General features: G+C 38.4%; 1 protein-coding gene across 1 annotated transcript; it reads left to right on the forward strand.

Moving 5' to 3' along the window:
- The first annotated feature begins 4,628 nt into the window (after positions 1-4,628).
- zgc:153031 (uncharacterized protein LOC557552 homolog) lies at positions 4,629-9,677 on the forward strand. Its single transcript, XM_034878441.1, has 6 exons — positions 4,629-4,901; positions 5,560-5,609; positions 6,214-6,319; positions 6,549-6,675; positions 8,528-8,643; positions 9,000-9,677. Exons 1-6 carry the CDS (start codon positions 4,777-4,779, stop codon positions 9,088-9,090), a joined length of 615 nt encoding a protein of 204 aa, XP_034734332.1. The 5' UTR covers positions 4,629-4,776; the 3' UTR covers positions 9,091-9,677.
- Positions 9,678-15,514: the final 5,837 nt, after the last annotated feature.

Below are 15,514 nucleotides of genomic sequence, written 5' to 3' on the forward strand. Positions count from 1 at the left end.
CAGAAGGAGAGTCTAAGCCAGACTACACAGAATTTAGAGATGAGTATTAATGTTTTTAACACAAGAGGCTCCTTTCTTTGAACGATGCTGTTGGTAACAAGACCAACACAGTTTTTTGAGGCACTATTTTGGGAAAGTATCAATTGTTGATCTTTTGCCTATTGGTTTTTATGGATAGTAGAGAAAACTTGCCTTCAGGAACCAATGAAGAAAATCAAAAGGGAGTTTTTTATTTTATCTAACAAATCTGGTTTGTATGAGTTTTGAACCGATTATTGATACTGATCTATTCCAAAAATAAAAAGAAAGTAATTTGTTAGAACATCAATAGGTTAAATATTGATAATGACGCAAATAAAAGCACTGCTAAGTGTTCAAAAAAGAGCATTTTACACGTTAAACAAACTCTATGATGTGCCGGGTCTGTTTTGAGCAAGTTCCGCTTTGGTGTGATTGTGCTGGTTGATTATTACAGGGAAAAGGTTTGATGGTTATGCGGATATATATTAAGAAAACTTTTATGTTTTATGCCTCCCTGTTATAAATGTTGGAAAGTTAACCTTACTTATAGACAGCCCATTCACCGTTGTGTTGAGCTGTCTGCTACTGTTCTGGGCAACACTTGCAAGTGAAGGACATATGGTCGGCTGTGTGTGTAAAATGACTTCACCACAAGAGGGCTGCCTGTTCACACTAAAACACCTGAATCTTCCTTTTCCTGCTCTCTCTTCATTGATTAGAGATTTCTGTAGTCCATGTGGAGTATTTTATCTATATCACATGTTGGTCATTGTTTAAATTTTTAATTTGTGTGATCCTTTGTTTTAACCTTATGGATATGCTATGTTTAAAATTATACATTCTTTTAGAAAAATAACCATTCTCCAATTGTTCCACCATGCTCTTTGCACTAGGTTGAGCTTCTACAACCCTGGCAAGCTCGCTTCTTGGTAGAAGTCCCTTGAATTCTCTGACATTCCTCTGGAGTCTAGCAACGGATCTAACGGCTGTGGACCAGTCAGGAAAGGCAATGAAGCGATTTGCTATTGAGTTGACTTCTTTAGTCTTAGGCATGGACATGGGCTTTGCAAAGCTCAGGGTTGATACCTTAGACGTCTCCCACCATTTTCTCTTTAGGTGGAAGAATCTGCACAGCCAGCTAGACTCTTTCAGCTGAACTGCACTCAGTCCATTTGAAGCATAGTCGGCTGTATTGTAATCTGCAGTGTGATCTGCAAAATCACATCCAAGGACTTGTATTATGTCCAATGGATTGTTCTCTTTGACTTGAGTTTGACGCACAGAGTTTACTTCTTTCAGCTCAACGGATGATCGGCGGGTGTCACTTGTCGCACTATAATTCTTGCGACCATTTTAAAGCTGTTTCAAAGGTTGGACTGTGCGATCTGTCTGCACTGCGTGTGAAAAGTGGTGGCAATGAAAGTAATCAAGTAATAACTTCATAAGTATAGTCACGTCACTGTTGAATGTATTGCAGTGTTTTTATATCCAATTCACCAAACATAATGTAAATTGATGCCAATTGAATTTGAAATAATATGTTGATGCCTGTTCTGTGCCATTTTTTAACACAGAAAGAGGACACTCCACGCAGAAGCGGCGCCCTGAAGAGGCTCCAACCCTGGAGAACAAGCAGATAGTGGGCAAAAGGCAGAATAAGAAGGATTCTTTTCGGCAGCCTGAATCAAATGGATAGCATCCTCTCCTGCAGTGCTCTCAGCTGACACACAGGAACATGAAACTAACAATACATAACATGCATAGTCTTAAGATAAGAGACATCACACATCTCAGGAATTTAGAGGAAACCTTTGAAATACAAGGGGAAATCTATGAAATTTTGACATATCAGGGTGTTGTGCGCCAATTGTTGTCTTCCTTTACATTTTAGTCACTGTAAAACTCTTGAAACCACTAATCATAATCACCCTATTTCCCCCGCAAATGTCACGTCAGTCAGACCAAGACATCATTTGGGTGAAACTATGTCATTCAGCCGATTATTAAATCAGCCAAATGTTTACCAATGCATCAGTTCTCGTAGGTAGTGAGCTAAACAGTTTGCTTATGCACAGGCTTCGGTATTTAAAATCTCAAACTCTGGTTCCGATCTGAGTGATAGGAACCCATGACACAATCCAGAGACTGTGGAAGATTGGTTGTCTACAGCTGACACCCTCAACCACTGCTGCAAACTGACATATGAAGACCTGGATTACATACTGTTGTATTTTCTCTTGAAAACAATCACCCAAATATTTCATATAATTATATTAAAATCACACTGTCAGAATTCTTTTTTCAAAGATTTAGTACATAACATTCTGATGTGCAGTAATGAATATTAGAAGCAAGACGATCGAGTTTGATAATGAAGCAGGCCTCACAAATGTCGTCATACATTAACTACATATTTATTGTTTTTATTTCCAACTTTTGTATAATTGGTTCTGTGGTTTCACAACTCCTATTGTAAATAATGTGTTACCAAAACTCAAAAGGTTCTAAGGGCTGTACCACAAAGCAAGATTAGTGGGTAAGTGATGTATTTTGAGTTTGAATGCGGGGTTTTCCTTATCACAGTGTCAAGTGTCTCTCTTTAAAGAGTGTCTCTCTTTTAAATCTGGCTAGATCGCCATGGTAACTTATGATGCATGGCTAACCTGGTCCGGACCAAAAGGCTCTTTCACTAATCAACTCCTTTGGAAACAGCAGCACCGTACAGTCCGCATTCAGGCAATGAGCAATTCAGGTTCTCAGAGGAAATACGTTATAAATACAAACTTGTTGATCTGTAATTTTAAATTATGACACTGAAAGCAACTGTGCATCAAAGTGTTCATTTTTTTGGAACCTATATCAATTATGCAGAAAATCTGAGCAAGAACAGCGTTCCATTTTATTTGTAAGATGGATGTTGCTCTCACTGTTTGTAGTGTTCTCTGGTCACTTGCCCCTGCTGGTTTTAAAAGAGGCTTCTATAAATCATACAATAATAGTTTATATTATAATAATACTATTATTAACTAAGATGATAACTTGCATATCAAAAGTGGTATTATTCCTTCAAACCATAATAACTATACAACTTTTTATGTTTATTTGCCTGGTCCTAATTGGGTGAAGTCCATTGAACATTGCTATTACATTGCAGCTATTAGAAGACCATGCACATTAGAAAATGATTTAGTTTAATTTATTTCACCTTTATTTTTACAGACAAATCATGAAGAACAGGTTCTCATTTACAATGACAAGTGACAAAGCCACTTAGGGCAAGGGAAGTCTATTATTTTATTTATCACAGATAATATTCAATCAATAAGTACATTTAACTTGATTTGACTAAAAACCATAATGATTTCCATGTCTCCATTATAGGAGATGTAAGAGCTAAATCCAGTTCTTGAGCATAATGTTCTGCTGCATCGAGTTTCAGAACTGTAGAATCAGCAGATGTTACATTAGAAATAAACAGTCAGCATTAAGTGTGCATTGAATGGTATAAATAAATATATTTACACTTAAAAACAAGGTTTATTATCTTCCAGCATTACTCTCTCGCGTGTTGACACATTGTTTGAATGCTGTGCTTTTAAGTGATTTGCATAAAGAAAACTTGAACTCATGATCCCTCATGCATCTTGTCCAGATGATATATACCTATCCACATGTAAACTATCTCTTCATAGCTTTTTTCTCAATTTGAATCAATTTCTACAAATGTGTTTTCATTGGGACGTTGGAGAGTTTTTTGTTAAGCGGTGTTTAAAAAGCCTTTTGAATTACTGGGACGGAAGGCTGTTATGTAATACAACATGAGAAAGTCCACAATGGCGTACTACTCTTCACTGGCACTGTATATGACCTTTGAGCCAATAAATGTGAGATAGTGTGTTGAATATTACATCATTTTCCATAGGTAAGTTTTAACCTTTTGGTCCTATTTACTTAAAAGATGCAGATATTTATAGCAAAAGTTATTTTTTAGGTAAAGCCTTAATCTGTTTTAAGACTTACCTTTTATTTACCAACATTGTTTGTATTAAATCCTTTCATTAACAACATACAGAACATTGCACCCAGCCTTTAGAGGTTGTAAAAAGTGAGATTTCTATGTTATTTTATTATACAGCCAAGTGAAGTGCTACATAAATACTGTGACTGTTTTAAAACGCTCAGTCCACAGAGAAATATCCACAGTCCGTATTTAGAAACGAGCCGTCTGGACTTTGGTTCCATTGGGATTTCACAACTACAGGTAGAAAGGGCTGCTTCCAATCCTTGTGATTCCCCGACTGCAATGACAGAGTGGCAGATGTGGACGACCCGGTAAAAACCATGCAGAGCAGCAGACTGGGCTTTTTTTTGGGAGGGGGAACTTAAGTAGCAGGTTCTAAAACAGAGCATTTCAGACAGAGGGTGAATACAGGCGTATTCAGACAGAAAATATGAGAAAAATAATGGGTTTTTTGAACATTAAAAACATGAGAGCATGATCTTGTAGAAACCCAAAATGCTAGTTTGAACCTGAAAATGAGCATAATATGGACCTTTAATAACTTAGACTGATCTGGTTGGATTACATGGGTTTCTTCCTCCTGCAGAATTTCACACAGTAAGGATCTGCATTACGTACGTATCCAATAGCAGCTTCCGCCCGGTGGGCGGTGATAGTTTAGTTCAAGCTGCAATATGTTTTTCCCAGACCCGATGTGTTGCAGATCCTGATCCCGACGAAATACTTTTGACTGCATGTCGGAGATGGAAGTGAGCCCGGACGATAGGGACCGAGTCCAGAAGAAGCCAGTTCGCCTCATAGCAGCGGTCTGCAACGACATGGGGATCGGCAAAGACGGGAAGCTGCCCTGGAATTTACCGTAAGGGGGAAACCATTTGTGATGACGTCACTTGATGCGATCTGCTGTTCACCCTCCTGTTGATCCCTTTAAAAAATGTCTAGATATCTAAAATATGGGTTTCTTTTTAACCAAATTACCACCAAAAATGGATTGGATTCCTTACAACGCTCTTTGCAAATCCAATGTATCACTGTCATTCCTCTGATCTTAACTGTTAGTCAAAATAATTCAACATTTCTGCTTTTTAACTCAAATATTAGGTATAATTCTATATAAATGAGGGTTATTGACCGTGAATTCCTAAAAGTAGTGTAAAACTAGTGGTAGTAAGGTGGTGTTAGTGGAAAAAAATGTCTGATAAAGGGACAAAAAAAATGTCAAAATGCTGTCTTTTGTGACAACACACAACACACAACGCAAGTGTTAAGACATGTCAACATGTCTGTCAATACAGACCTGTGTCTAGAGGTGTGTGGTACAGTAGAGCAAATAGTACTGCTGTTAGTATACAGTACTTGTGGACCCTCATGGAGAACTTGTACAATATAGTAAAATTAAATTAAAAACAATGTATTTAAGTGTTATGTAACTATACTTACATCTTTTTATTCACTTGGTTGAACTATAAGCAGCAGTACGTTTTCTGTCTGATTTTTTTCATTTGTGACTCTTACAGATCTGAATTCCAGTACTTTCTGAACACTGTCAAAAGGGTATCGAGACCAGGTATTCCTTAACATCAATATTTTTTTATAACCACCTCATATAGGGCTGGGTTTTTAATGCTTGAGCCAAAAGCACACCTGTATTTTAGTACTTATTTCCAAATTATATATCTTCACTTTGCTAAATATGAAGGAAGCAAAAAGGGACATTCCAATTTATCCTTAAACAAGAGCCAGTTAAGGTGGTTCGGGCACCTGGTAAGGATGTCCCCTGGGGGCCTCCCTAGGGAGGTGTTCCAGGCACATCCAGCTGGGAGGTGGCTTTAGGGAAGACCCAGGACTAGGTGGAGGGATTATATCTCCAATCTGGTCCTGGGAACGTCTCAGGATCCCCCAGTTGGAGCTGGTCGATGTGGCTCGGGAAAGGGAAGTTTGGGATCCCCCGCTGGAGCTGATACCGGATTAGCGGATGAAGATGAATGGAAGTTTGTATCCATGTTCTCCCCTACTTGACAGTTTGCCCCCTTTGTTATGGGCGCAATTTATTTGGTACTCGAAACTTTCCAGGTTTTGAAACCCAGTCCTGCACTATGTGCCACAAGACGTGAGGGCTGCAAAAGTTGAGATGTGGATTTTGTTGTCAAATATTTTATTATTTATTTCAGGAAAGATGAACCTGATGGTCTGGGGCAAACTGTGCTGGTACTCCCTCCCAAAAACTACTTTACCAATGGCCAATATTCTGCATGTGGTGCTGAGCAAAACACTGGAGTGAGTGCTGTCTCACACACAAACACCTGCATCAGATCGATATAAGAACATTATGTAACAGAGAATAAGTTATAAGATGGAAGATGTAGATGTTATGACCATAGTCCAGGTTATGTATGAGTGTATGTATCAACAAGGGCGGGAGATGGTTTATCTATTCAGAAACTAGTTCTAGGTTTCCATAGTCATTCATCCTCCTCAAGCTAAGAGGGCATTTCTCCTCTTACAGCACAGTTCCAGATCACGCCCACTTCCTCTGTCAAGACTTTGAGAGTGCTGTCCGCCTGGCGGCAAAGCCCCCCCTCGCTGACCTATTTGAGACCATCTGGATTGTTGGTGGGACGCAGGTCTATAAGGTAAACCAGTCTAAATATGTTATTGAAGACATGGCCGAGAGCACGGCCGGATTGACCAGTTAGGGCCCTACACCTTTAAGATTTGCATTAGTACATGGAGTTGGCCTCCCAGCATGCCCAGCATTCCCAGAATTCCCAGCCTTTTAAGCTCCACTCAACTTCAAATCAGTCTGCTCAGTCAGAATAATGAAACTCTTTTTCAAGGGTGTGTGTGGCTTTTATGAGACCATGTGGTCGTCACAAACTAGGACCAGAATTTCAGCCAATGAGGCTTTAGTTTAGTGTTGATTTCACCTTTAAAAAAAGCTCACAGCAGCAGGGTTGGTAAACAGGAAACTGGGAAAATATGCAGTGCCAAGTGGAGCCACAAATATTCAAAGTTGTTATGTGCAGCTTAGATTCCATTCTTCTTATGTCAGTGTTTTTTCTTTCACAATAAAAGCTCATTTATAAGTCATATTGGGCAGAATTGCATACACATGGAAAGCCAGGTTGTTAAAGCTTCAGTGCTTAACTTTTTCTATATTAATGAACCATAGGGGGAGTGTGACATTCGAGCCAAAAAACAACTCATTGTTGCAGCTTAGACCTGGCCTACCACTTGGGAAACAGCACGAGCCCATATGGGCAAAACATGCATCCTGAATAAATATATATGTTTATTTCAAAAGCACATTGCAAATAAAATAACATAAAATAAAATTGAATTGTTACGATTTAAGAATTCGCCCTTGTGAATTACAATCGCGATACGGCTGTTTTGGAACAATAGACAGACGGTGGCGGGGTAATTATTCCACTAATTTTTGAAGCAATGCATCAATCCACCAAACTCTCTGTATTTCTCAGTAAGACTATGTTCACAAACTGGTGTTGTCCGGCGACCTTTGCGTGTAGACAATCAAGAAAATGACCTCTGCTGAAGAGTCCATCATGTTTGATCAATCCTCCGTGTCCTCCTTGGCTACTAGCAACTGCACGGATGAGGGGTGGGGGTGACAGAAACTACTCACTATAACTTTAAAACTGTTAATGTACTCTGTATCCTTGAAGTTCCACTATTAAGATTGCGTCAGTGCCGCGAGAAATTCCGCCAGATACATGTATTTTCTGTTTTTTTGTCAACTTTATTTATGGAGTTACATAGAAGAAACAACTTAGACACAACATAGTACCAACCCGTCCCAACCCAACCACCAAGGCACAAACAACAACAAAGAGGGAAAAAAAATAAAAATATAAATAAAAGAAAAAAAAGGGATGGGTACACAAAATATAGTTACACACAGATCTTGAACCTGACTTCACACCGCTCAGACTGGGAACATTATGCAGCATCATACCACACATCATGTGAGGGCTACATTTTCAACAAATTCTATAAAGGGGGGCTAGGTTTTAGCATATCTATCCCGTAAATTATTCCGATTATATCTCAACTTTTCTAATGGCGTTGCAAAGAGTACCTCTTTGACCCAGTGTCTGACCGAGGGAGGTTTCACAAACTTTCCTTTATGCTTTCTTTTTGTTGGAATCTTCAATTCTGTGGATTTATGAGGACTATTGTCGCCTGCTCCTCAGATCCCGGCTGGGTAAATTGAGACAGCTAGCTAGACTATAATCTGAGTTTTCTCTTTCAAGATTTTAAAGCAGCTCTGTGCATTGCTTAGCACCGCCCATGACGATTTTGATTGGTTTAAAGAAATGCCATTTAACCAGAGCACGTTTTTCCTCACATCCAAATGCTATGTAGAGTAGCCAGACCCTCCTTCATCGTGCTTTGGAGGAGCAAAGCGAGACTACTGTCAATGTGACGACAATCTGTGTTTCCGTGCTTCTTGTTAACGATCAGGATGCGCTGAAGCACCCGTGGTGTGACTTGGTTTACCTGACAGACGTCATGGCAGACTTCGACTGTGACGTCTTCTTCCCCGAGTTTGACAGAGCACTCTTCAAAGAACAAGAAGGGTATGTGTTGAAGAGGGATTGTTGCATGCAAAGTTGTTTTTAAAAACTTAAGTAAGTGATTTTGTGACTTTGTTACAAAGTGGACATCAGCACTATCTATCAGACTGTCAGACTATCTATAAAAAGTTTAGATCAAAATGAATACTAGTCCATATTACTACAGGATGTTTACTGAAAGTAGATTCCTCCCTTGTTTTTGGTCTTATCTTTTTTTTCAGGTCAGGTCATGTCAGGGTGTTTTTTTCCACAATAAAAGCTAATTTCTTGTATGGCTATTGTTTATAATATTCTATACAATATTATATTTGACGTGATTTTGTCCTCACAAAACCATTTTTCTTTTGTGTTCAAACAAGATTTCCTGATGTGCCGAGTGGAATTCAAGAGGAGAACGGCATTAAGTACAAGTTCCAAGTGTTCAAGAAAGAGATTGGTGATGCGGTGTAGACAGCTAATAGAGAAAATCAATAGATTGTCAGAAAACACTCAAAATACCGCATTCCTTGAAAACCTTTCAAGATTTATTGCCAAGTTACCTCCTGGATAGACAGTAGAAACTTATAGTGCATCACTATATTTCTATAAATCCAAGTCTTGTTAACACTCTTTGTAATATAGTACTTTTATACTATTTTATACTCTTTGTAATGGATGAAAATCTTGAAACGCAGACACTTTAACAGCAGTCCAGTTTGTCTATGCAAGTCTTTGTGTGTATTCACCCCTCTTCCATCACTGCTGCTTGGTACATTATTTACAATCTGTTCCAATATATAATCTGCCACCCGCTGCTGTCACCTTGTCAGCGTTCCCATCTCGTCCTCCTCCTCAGAAACATTGCAGCTGCACAGAGAATATGCTTGTCAGTGTGTCAGTCATCTGCCTCTGTTGACGACAGCCTGTGGTCTGGGTACCACAGCAGATCTGGTCCCTTCTGAGCAGGACAGATGCCAGTTTAGAAAGCAACAAATCAATTGTCCTACTGGTTTGCCTCAATCCTATAATGACTGTCTTGTCATTCCAAAGAATAAGGGGTAATTGTTTAATGGGGAAATAACTGACAATTTCTGAACTTATTTCTCATTTTTAATAAAAATGATCCTTATTCATCTGGTTATATGTCATATGTTCTGCCACTAGATGGAGGCATATCAACAGAAAGCTTTGTGCTGCTTGGTAACACACACACACACGCACACACACTCACAAACACACACAGACACACACACACACACACACACACACACACACACACACAGACACACACGCACACACACTCACACAGGACATTAACTGTCTCAGAAAGCTCAATATCTATGGTTGTTAGTGATGTTATAATAATGGTCACAGTGACTTTACTACAGAATAAATCAAGTAATGTAGTACAGTAGCAGTAACCAGTAAATGTAAAGAGATATATAACAAGAAGTAGATGTACAAGGAGATCCGGGATCTTTATTAACATAAATAATTGTAGTTCAAAGGTCCCATGGCATAAAAATGTCATGGGAAAATGTGTTATGAGGTTTTTTAACATTAATATGTTTCCCCCCAGCCTGCCTATGGCCCCCCAGTGGCTAGAAATGGTGATAGATGTAAACCGAGCCCTGGGTATCCTGCTCTGCCTTTGACAAAATTAAAGCTCAGATGGGCCGATCTGGAATTTTGCTCCTTATGAGGTCATAAGGGGCAGGGTTACTTACCCTTTCTCCGCTTTGCCCGCCCAAAGAATTTGTCTCACCTTTGAGAGAGAGATATCATTGGCTTCAAGCCTCCATCTCGGCCCCCCCCACCCTCTCTCCTCCACAAAAGCTACAGACGCAGAAATGGCAAATACTAAGGAAAGCTCATTGTGGTACTGGCTCTAGTGGCTGGAATTCTGCACCAAGGCTGAATTTTGGGAAAGAGACTTCAGATACAGTATTAGGGGACCACTAAGGTCTATATAAAGAGACTTCAGATACAGTATTAGGGGACCACTAAGGTCTATATAAAAGAGACTTCAGATACAGTATTAGGGGAACACTAAGGTCTACATAAAAGAGACTTCAGATACAGTATTAGGGACCACTAAGATCTATATAAAAGAGACTTCAGATACAGTATTAGGGGACCACTAAGGTCTATATAAAAGAGATTCAGATACAGTATTAGAGGACCACCAAGTTCTATGTAAAAGAGACTTAAGATCCAGTATTGGGGACCACTAAGGTCTATGTAAAAGCATCCAAAGAGCTCAATGTCATGGGACCTTTAAACCCCTTTGTCATTACTAGTACTTTGATCAACATGCTGGAAACTTCTGGAAACTCTCAGAATACGTCATGTTAACGGTTTAAGTGAAAAACACCTTTGTCTTTCTTCAGCTTCACCTTTTGTGGTTCGAGTGGTTCAAGTTTCTTGAGCTTTCTGGGTGTTTCCCATCACCACCCTGTTTCCGTTCAGATCAGATCTCAATCTGCTTAAAGTCTTCTGAGAACTAGACCAACAATTTTCAGGTTAATCAGTGAAAACATGAACACAGAATTATTGACAGTGAGCCAACATGAACAATACCAGGGCCAAATGAAATTCAGCCATCGTTAATTGTTATGGTTAGTAGTAAATCTAATGAGGAACAGTATTCTGAGTCTGTCAGTCTGAGGACAACCACTGCTTTAACCCTCATGTTGTCCTCGGGTCAAATGGACCCCTTTTCCTATGTCAATGTTCTTTTTAATTTGCCAAAATAAAATGATTGATTCCACCCAATGCTCTTTGGCAAGTACAAATCTCTACTTTCATTAATTTTGGGGCGTCTTATTCAATTTTATGGCATTTAAAAAACACAGTGAAGTGGTTTTGAAATAGTAATGAGTCAAAGTTGATATATTCCAGTCTGTGATTATCCATCAACATCCTTTCCTTTCATTTTTGTCTAAATAATTCCTAATTTCTGCTTTTCTAACTCAAACAGTATCATTTCCTAAAAATGTGGTTTATTGACCATAAATTTAAAAACTGTAACACTTAGTGTTACTTGAATACGTCAAAAAAAGTGACAAACATTGAAAAAAGGTGTTGAAAAAAGGAACATAAACGTCAGAAAAAGTTTAAAACAATGATAAAAAGCGAGACAGAAGACAGGAAGACAACACAAGGGTTAAATGGTCAATAGTGTAACTGTCTGAGGGATAGTGTTACAGAAATCCATATTCCATATTTTTAATAGTGTGAATTCATACGCTAATTAAAAACCTTAAAAAAGGGTTTAAAAAGGGATGTTAGATCTAAAATTGTACTAAAATATTTTACATTAAAAATATTTTTGTTTACATTTTGTTCTTTATTACAAATGCTATTTTTTATGTTGAAGTCAAAGGTCAAATGATCAGAGTTTAGTGAAGGCCACACCTGTTGCATTGTGGGTAAAAAGGTATACAGAGATAGCCAATGTGGCTGCAGAGGAGAAATGAACTGGCTCCAACTAAGATGTTGCACGATCCAAGAGGCGCACACGGTAATTGTGCTTTTTTATTTCAGCCTTGTTATTTATGTTGTAATTTCTTTGCATTTAATGCCCTTTCTGTACTGTTGTGATGCTAACATTGTGGGGCCCGTCTAGTTAAGGAAGCATGTTTAAGAGACTTCAAAGTGACTGAAAGAAGTATATTTGTGACAGTTATCAGGTAAATAAGGACCAAAATGCAGGTTGGCAGGAGAAGGCAGGATGAATTTATAGAAAAACAATACACAAGAAAATACAAAGTTCAAACATCCAGGAGAAAATCCCAAATGATCAAAAATCCACAGGGGTTCGGGGGGGAAACTGACAAGAGAAAAGGGAAGCACAGATATTAAATACACAATGTGATGAGATAATGAGAGGTAGGTAAGAGAGGGCAGGGGAGCAGGTGGAAAACAGCAGGTAATCACAAGGAGGGAAGACACAGGAAGTCAAACTAAAGACAGGACGAGACAAAAACCAGCCTTCAAAATAAAAGAGGAAACAGAACATAAACACACTCAGGGAAACACAAGACAGGACAAAAAAAATGAGAAAAAGAATGTACAGTATTTGACTCATTGTATTTTGTGTTTATTTTCTTTGTAGTTTTCACAGTGTCTATGATGTAAATGTGGAAATAAATGTTCAAAGGACATCTGTATGATGCGTGGCCATATTCAATTGGACCAGTGGAATTACAAATAGGATTATAAAATATGGTATGAATGAGATAGAGTAATAGTGATATGATCCCAACAGACTGCAACTCACTACCAGCAAAAATACCACTAGTGACAGATGAGCCTTTTTCAAAGTCATATTGAGTCATAGTGAATCTCAAATGCAATGTTCAAACATGATCTAGTCCCATTAAATTAATTTAAGGCCATGTTAAAATGCCATGTAATTCAAAAATGCAACTGCCACATGTGACCTGTCCCATTGTAACTGGTGTGCTGTCTTGGCCAGGTCTCCCTCAGAAAAGAGATTTCAATTTCAAGGGACTTCCTGGTTAAATAAAATTAAAAAAAATAAGCACTTTGTTGAGGTTATCGTCCCAAGGTCCCAAGTCCAGGCATCTCTTGAGTCTCTTTGGCTGGTGTTTATCCAAGGAAAAGAAAAAAAAAATGGAATATTTCAGTAGCAAAGGATAGAAAGAAATTCCCCTACATTTTTACATCCCCAGATTTTAAAGAATCTAAATAAAAATCTAACTCACGTTGACTTTGAATAAGGAATATTTACTGCAGCAGTGATCGTGCAAGCTTTAGCTGGAAATCATAGCTTTTATTGCAGCTGTCATCTGTTTCTGGTGAGATATGACCCATAAAAGCAATTTGTTAAGCGCGGCTAATATCAACCCCTGTCATGTTTAAAATGAAAAAGGACAATTTAGACTCTTTCTTATTAGCCTCCCCTCTGGCTTGTCTGAGTAATTCAAAAACACAGCGCGGGTTGTTACAGCAGTAGAGGACAAGAGGACAGTGGTTAAGAAATAGAGGTGACTTGTAGGACTCACCTTTATTACCCACTGTCCTCTTTGCATTCATACACCGGAGAAATTGTCTCCTCTTTCTCACACTGAATACATCCTGAACCAATCCTCGTATGTATTGCTTAGCACATCCGAAAGACCTTGCAATATGATGAATTTACGACAAATGCCACTGACGTCTGTGTAAAATTAGAAACCTTTTCTGTGCATCAGCTGCAGAGCTCAAATTCATTACCAGATGCACTCACTTTTGCATAATATGCCCAGTGGCTATCCCCATGACTACGGAGCCATGCCGAGTAATGCAGTCGGGCTGATGGGCAGTGGAAGTTGTCCTCCTCCTCCTCCTCCTCCTCCTCCTCCCTCAGGACACACAAGTCCTCTCTCTCTTTGTTGTGACCCCCATCGTCCACATTACGACGTCGTAGGATCCTTGAGGCATAAAGTCATGGCTTCATTAGCTGTGGAGCTCACTCCCATTAAAGGCACTCTTACGCATGTTTCAAGGGCTTTTGCTGGCTTTGAAACATTAAGACACATTCTTTCTTTTTTTTGAAGATGAGTTGTTGGGCTTTATTAGGCCTTAATTTGACAGGACAGCTGAAGACACGCAAGGGGAGAGAGGGGGGTATTTTACAATGCCCTATCTTGGTTAGACAAAGCTCAGGCAGTTTGCGTATTGATTTTGTGGCCTACACTAAAATAAATGTGGACATTAACCGAAAAGTCTTTTTTTTTTACCTCCAAATGACACAGACAGGATAACCTTATTGATAAAACCCAGCATAATGGAAAATCTATTTTGCATAAATGAACTAAAAGCAGAGTGGGTTCAAATAAACCACTTTGAAATCAAAGCAACTTCATTTTCCTTTCATTTTTAGCCCATCCCATTTGAATTCATTTGAAATCATAATGATGTTTCAGTGGTGAATGATGGCATATAAAACAGTGTGTCTCCATCTGTAAAGTAACAATACAAATTCGAGGCACTGTTAAGATTTCCCCCCCCGAGGGCGACAGTCGTGCTGCCAAGAACATTGTGTGAAAATGAGACACTTGCACAGGCTGTTAATAAAATGCTTTAAAAAGCCTTGTTTGTCTTCACTTCTACTATGTAGTTCATTTGATATTTGAAGTCAGCGCGTCTGTCATTACCCAGTTATGTCATGCAGTGTTTTATGTGAAGGTATTGTAATGAGGTAACTTGTGAATAAGCAGTTATGAATTAGTTATTTTGGTTTAGATGCTGTTGCATTTGTCTGAATTTCTGATATCAGTCTTAGAAGTTGTTTCCATAACCCATCATGATTTCACACCTTCAGTAAAAGTATACTGCTTTTTATGTACTTTAATGATATACTTGAAATGGGTGCCCCTTAGACCCTTAAACCTTTGTCGTCTTCCCATCACTTTTTTTATTCATTATTGATTTTTTTTAAAAACTTTTTCTTAAGTTTCTGTTCCTTTAACACTTTTGCCACATTTGACATTTTCAACACTACCTTATTAACTTTAGTTTAGTTATTTTATGGATTTATGGTTAATAAACCTAATTTATAGGAATAAATAGGAACTAATGTTTAAGTTAAAAAAGCAGAAATTAGGAATTTATATAGACTAACATTAAAGGAATGTATGTTGATGGATAATCACAGACTGGAATATGTCAACTTTTACTCAATAATATTTCAAAACCACTTCAATTGTTTTTTTTTTAAATGCTATAAAAATTGAATGAGACACCCCAAAATGAATGAAAATAGAGATCTGTACTTGCCAAAGAGCGTTGTGTGGAATCAATCATGTTATTTTGGGTAATTAAAAAGAACATTGATATGAAAATGGGTCAATTTGTCAAATATAGATATAAATAATCACAAGAACAA

The sequence above is a fragment of the Etheostoma cragini genome, chromosome 8 (assembly GCF_013103735.1).
Source record: "Etheostoma cragini isolate CJK2018 chromosome 8, CSU_Ecrag_1.0, whole genome shotgun sequence".
NCBI classification, from domain to species: domain Eukaryota; kingdom Metazoa; phylum Chordata; class Actinopteri; order Perciformes; family Percidae; genus Etheostoma; species Etheostoma cragini.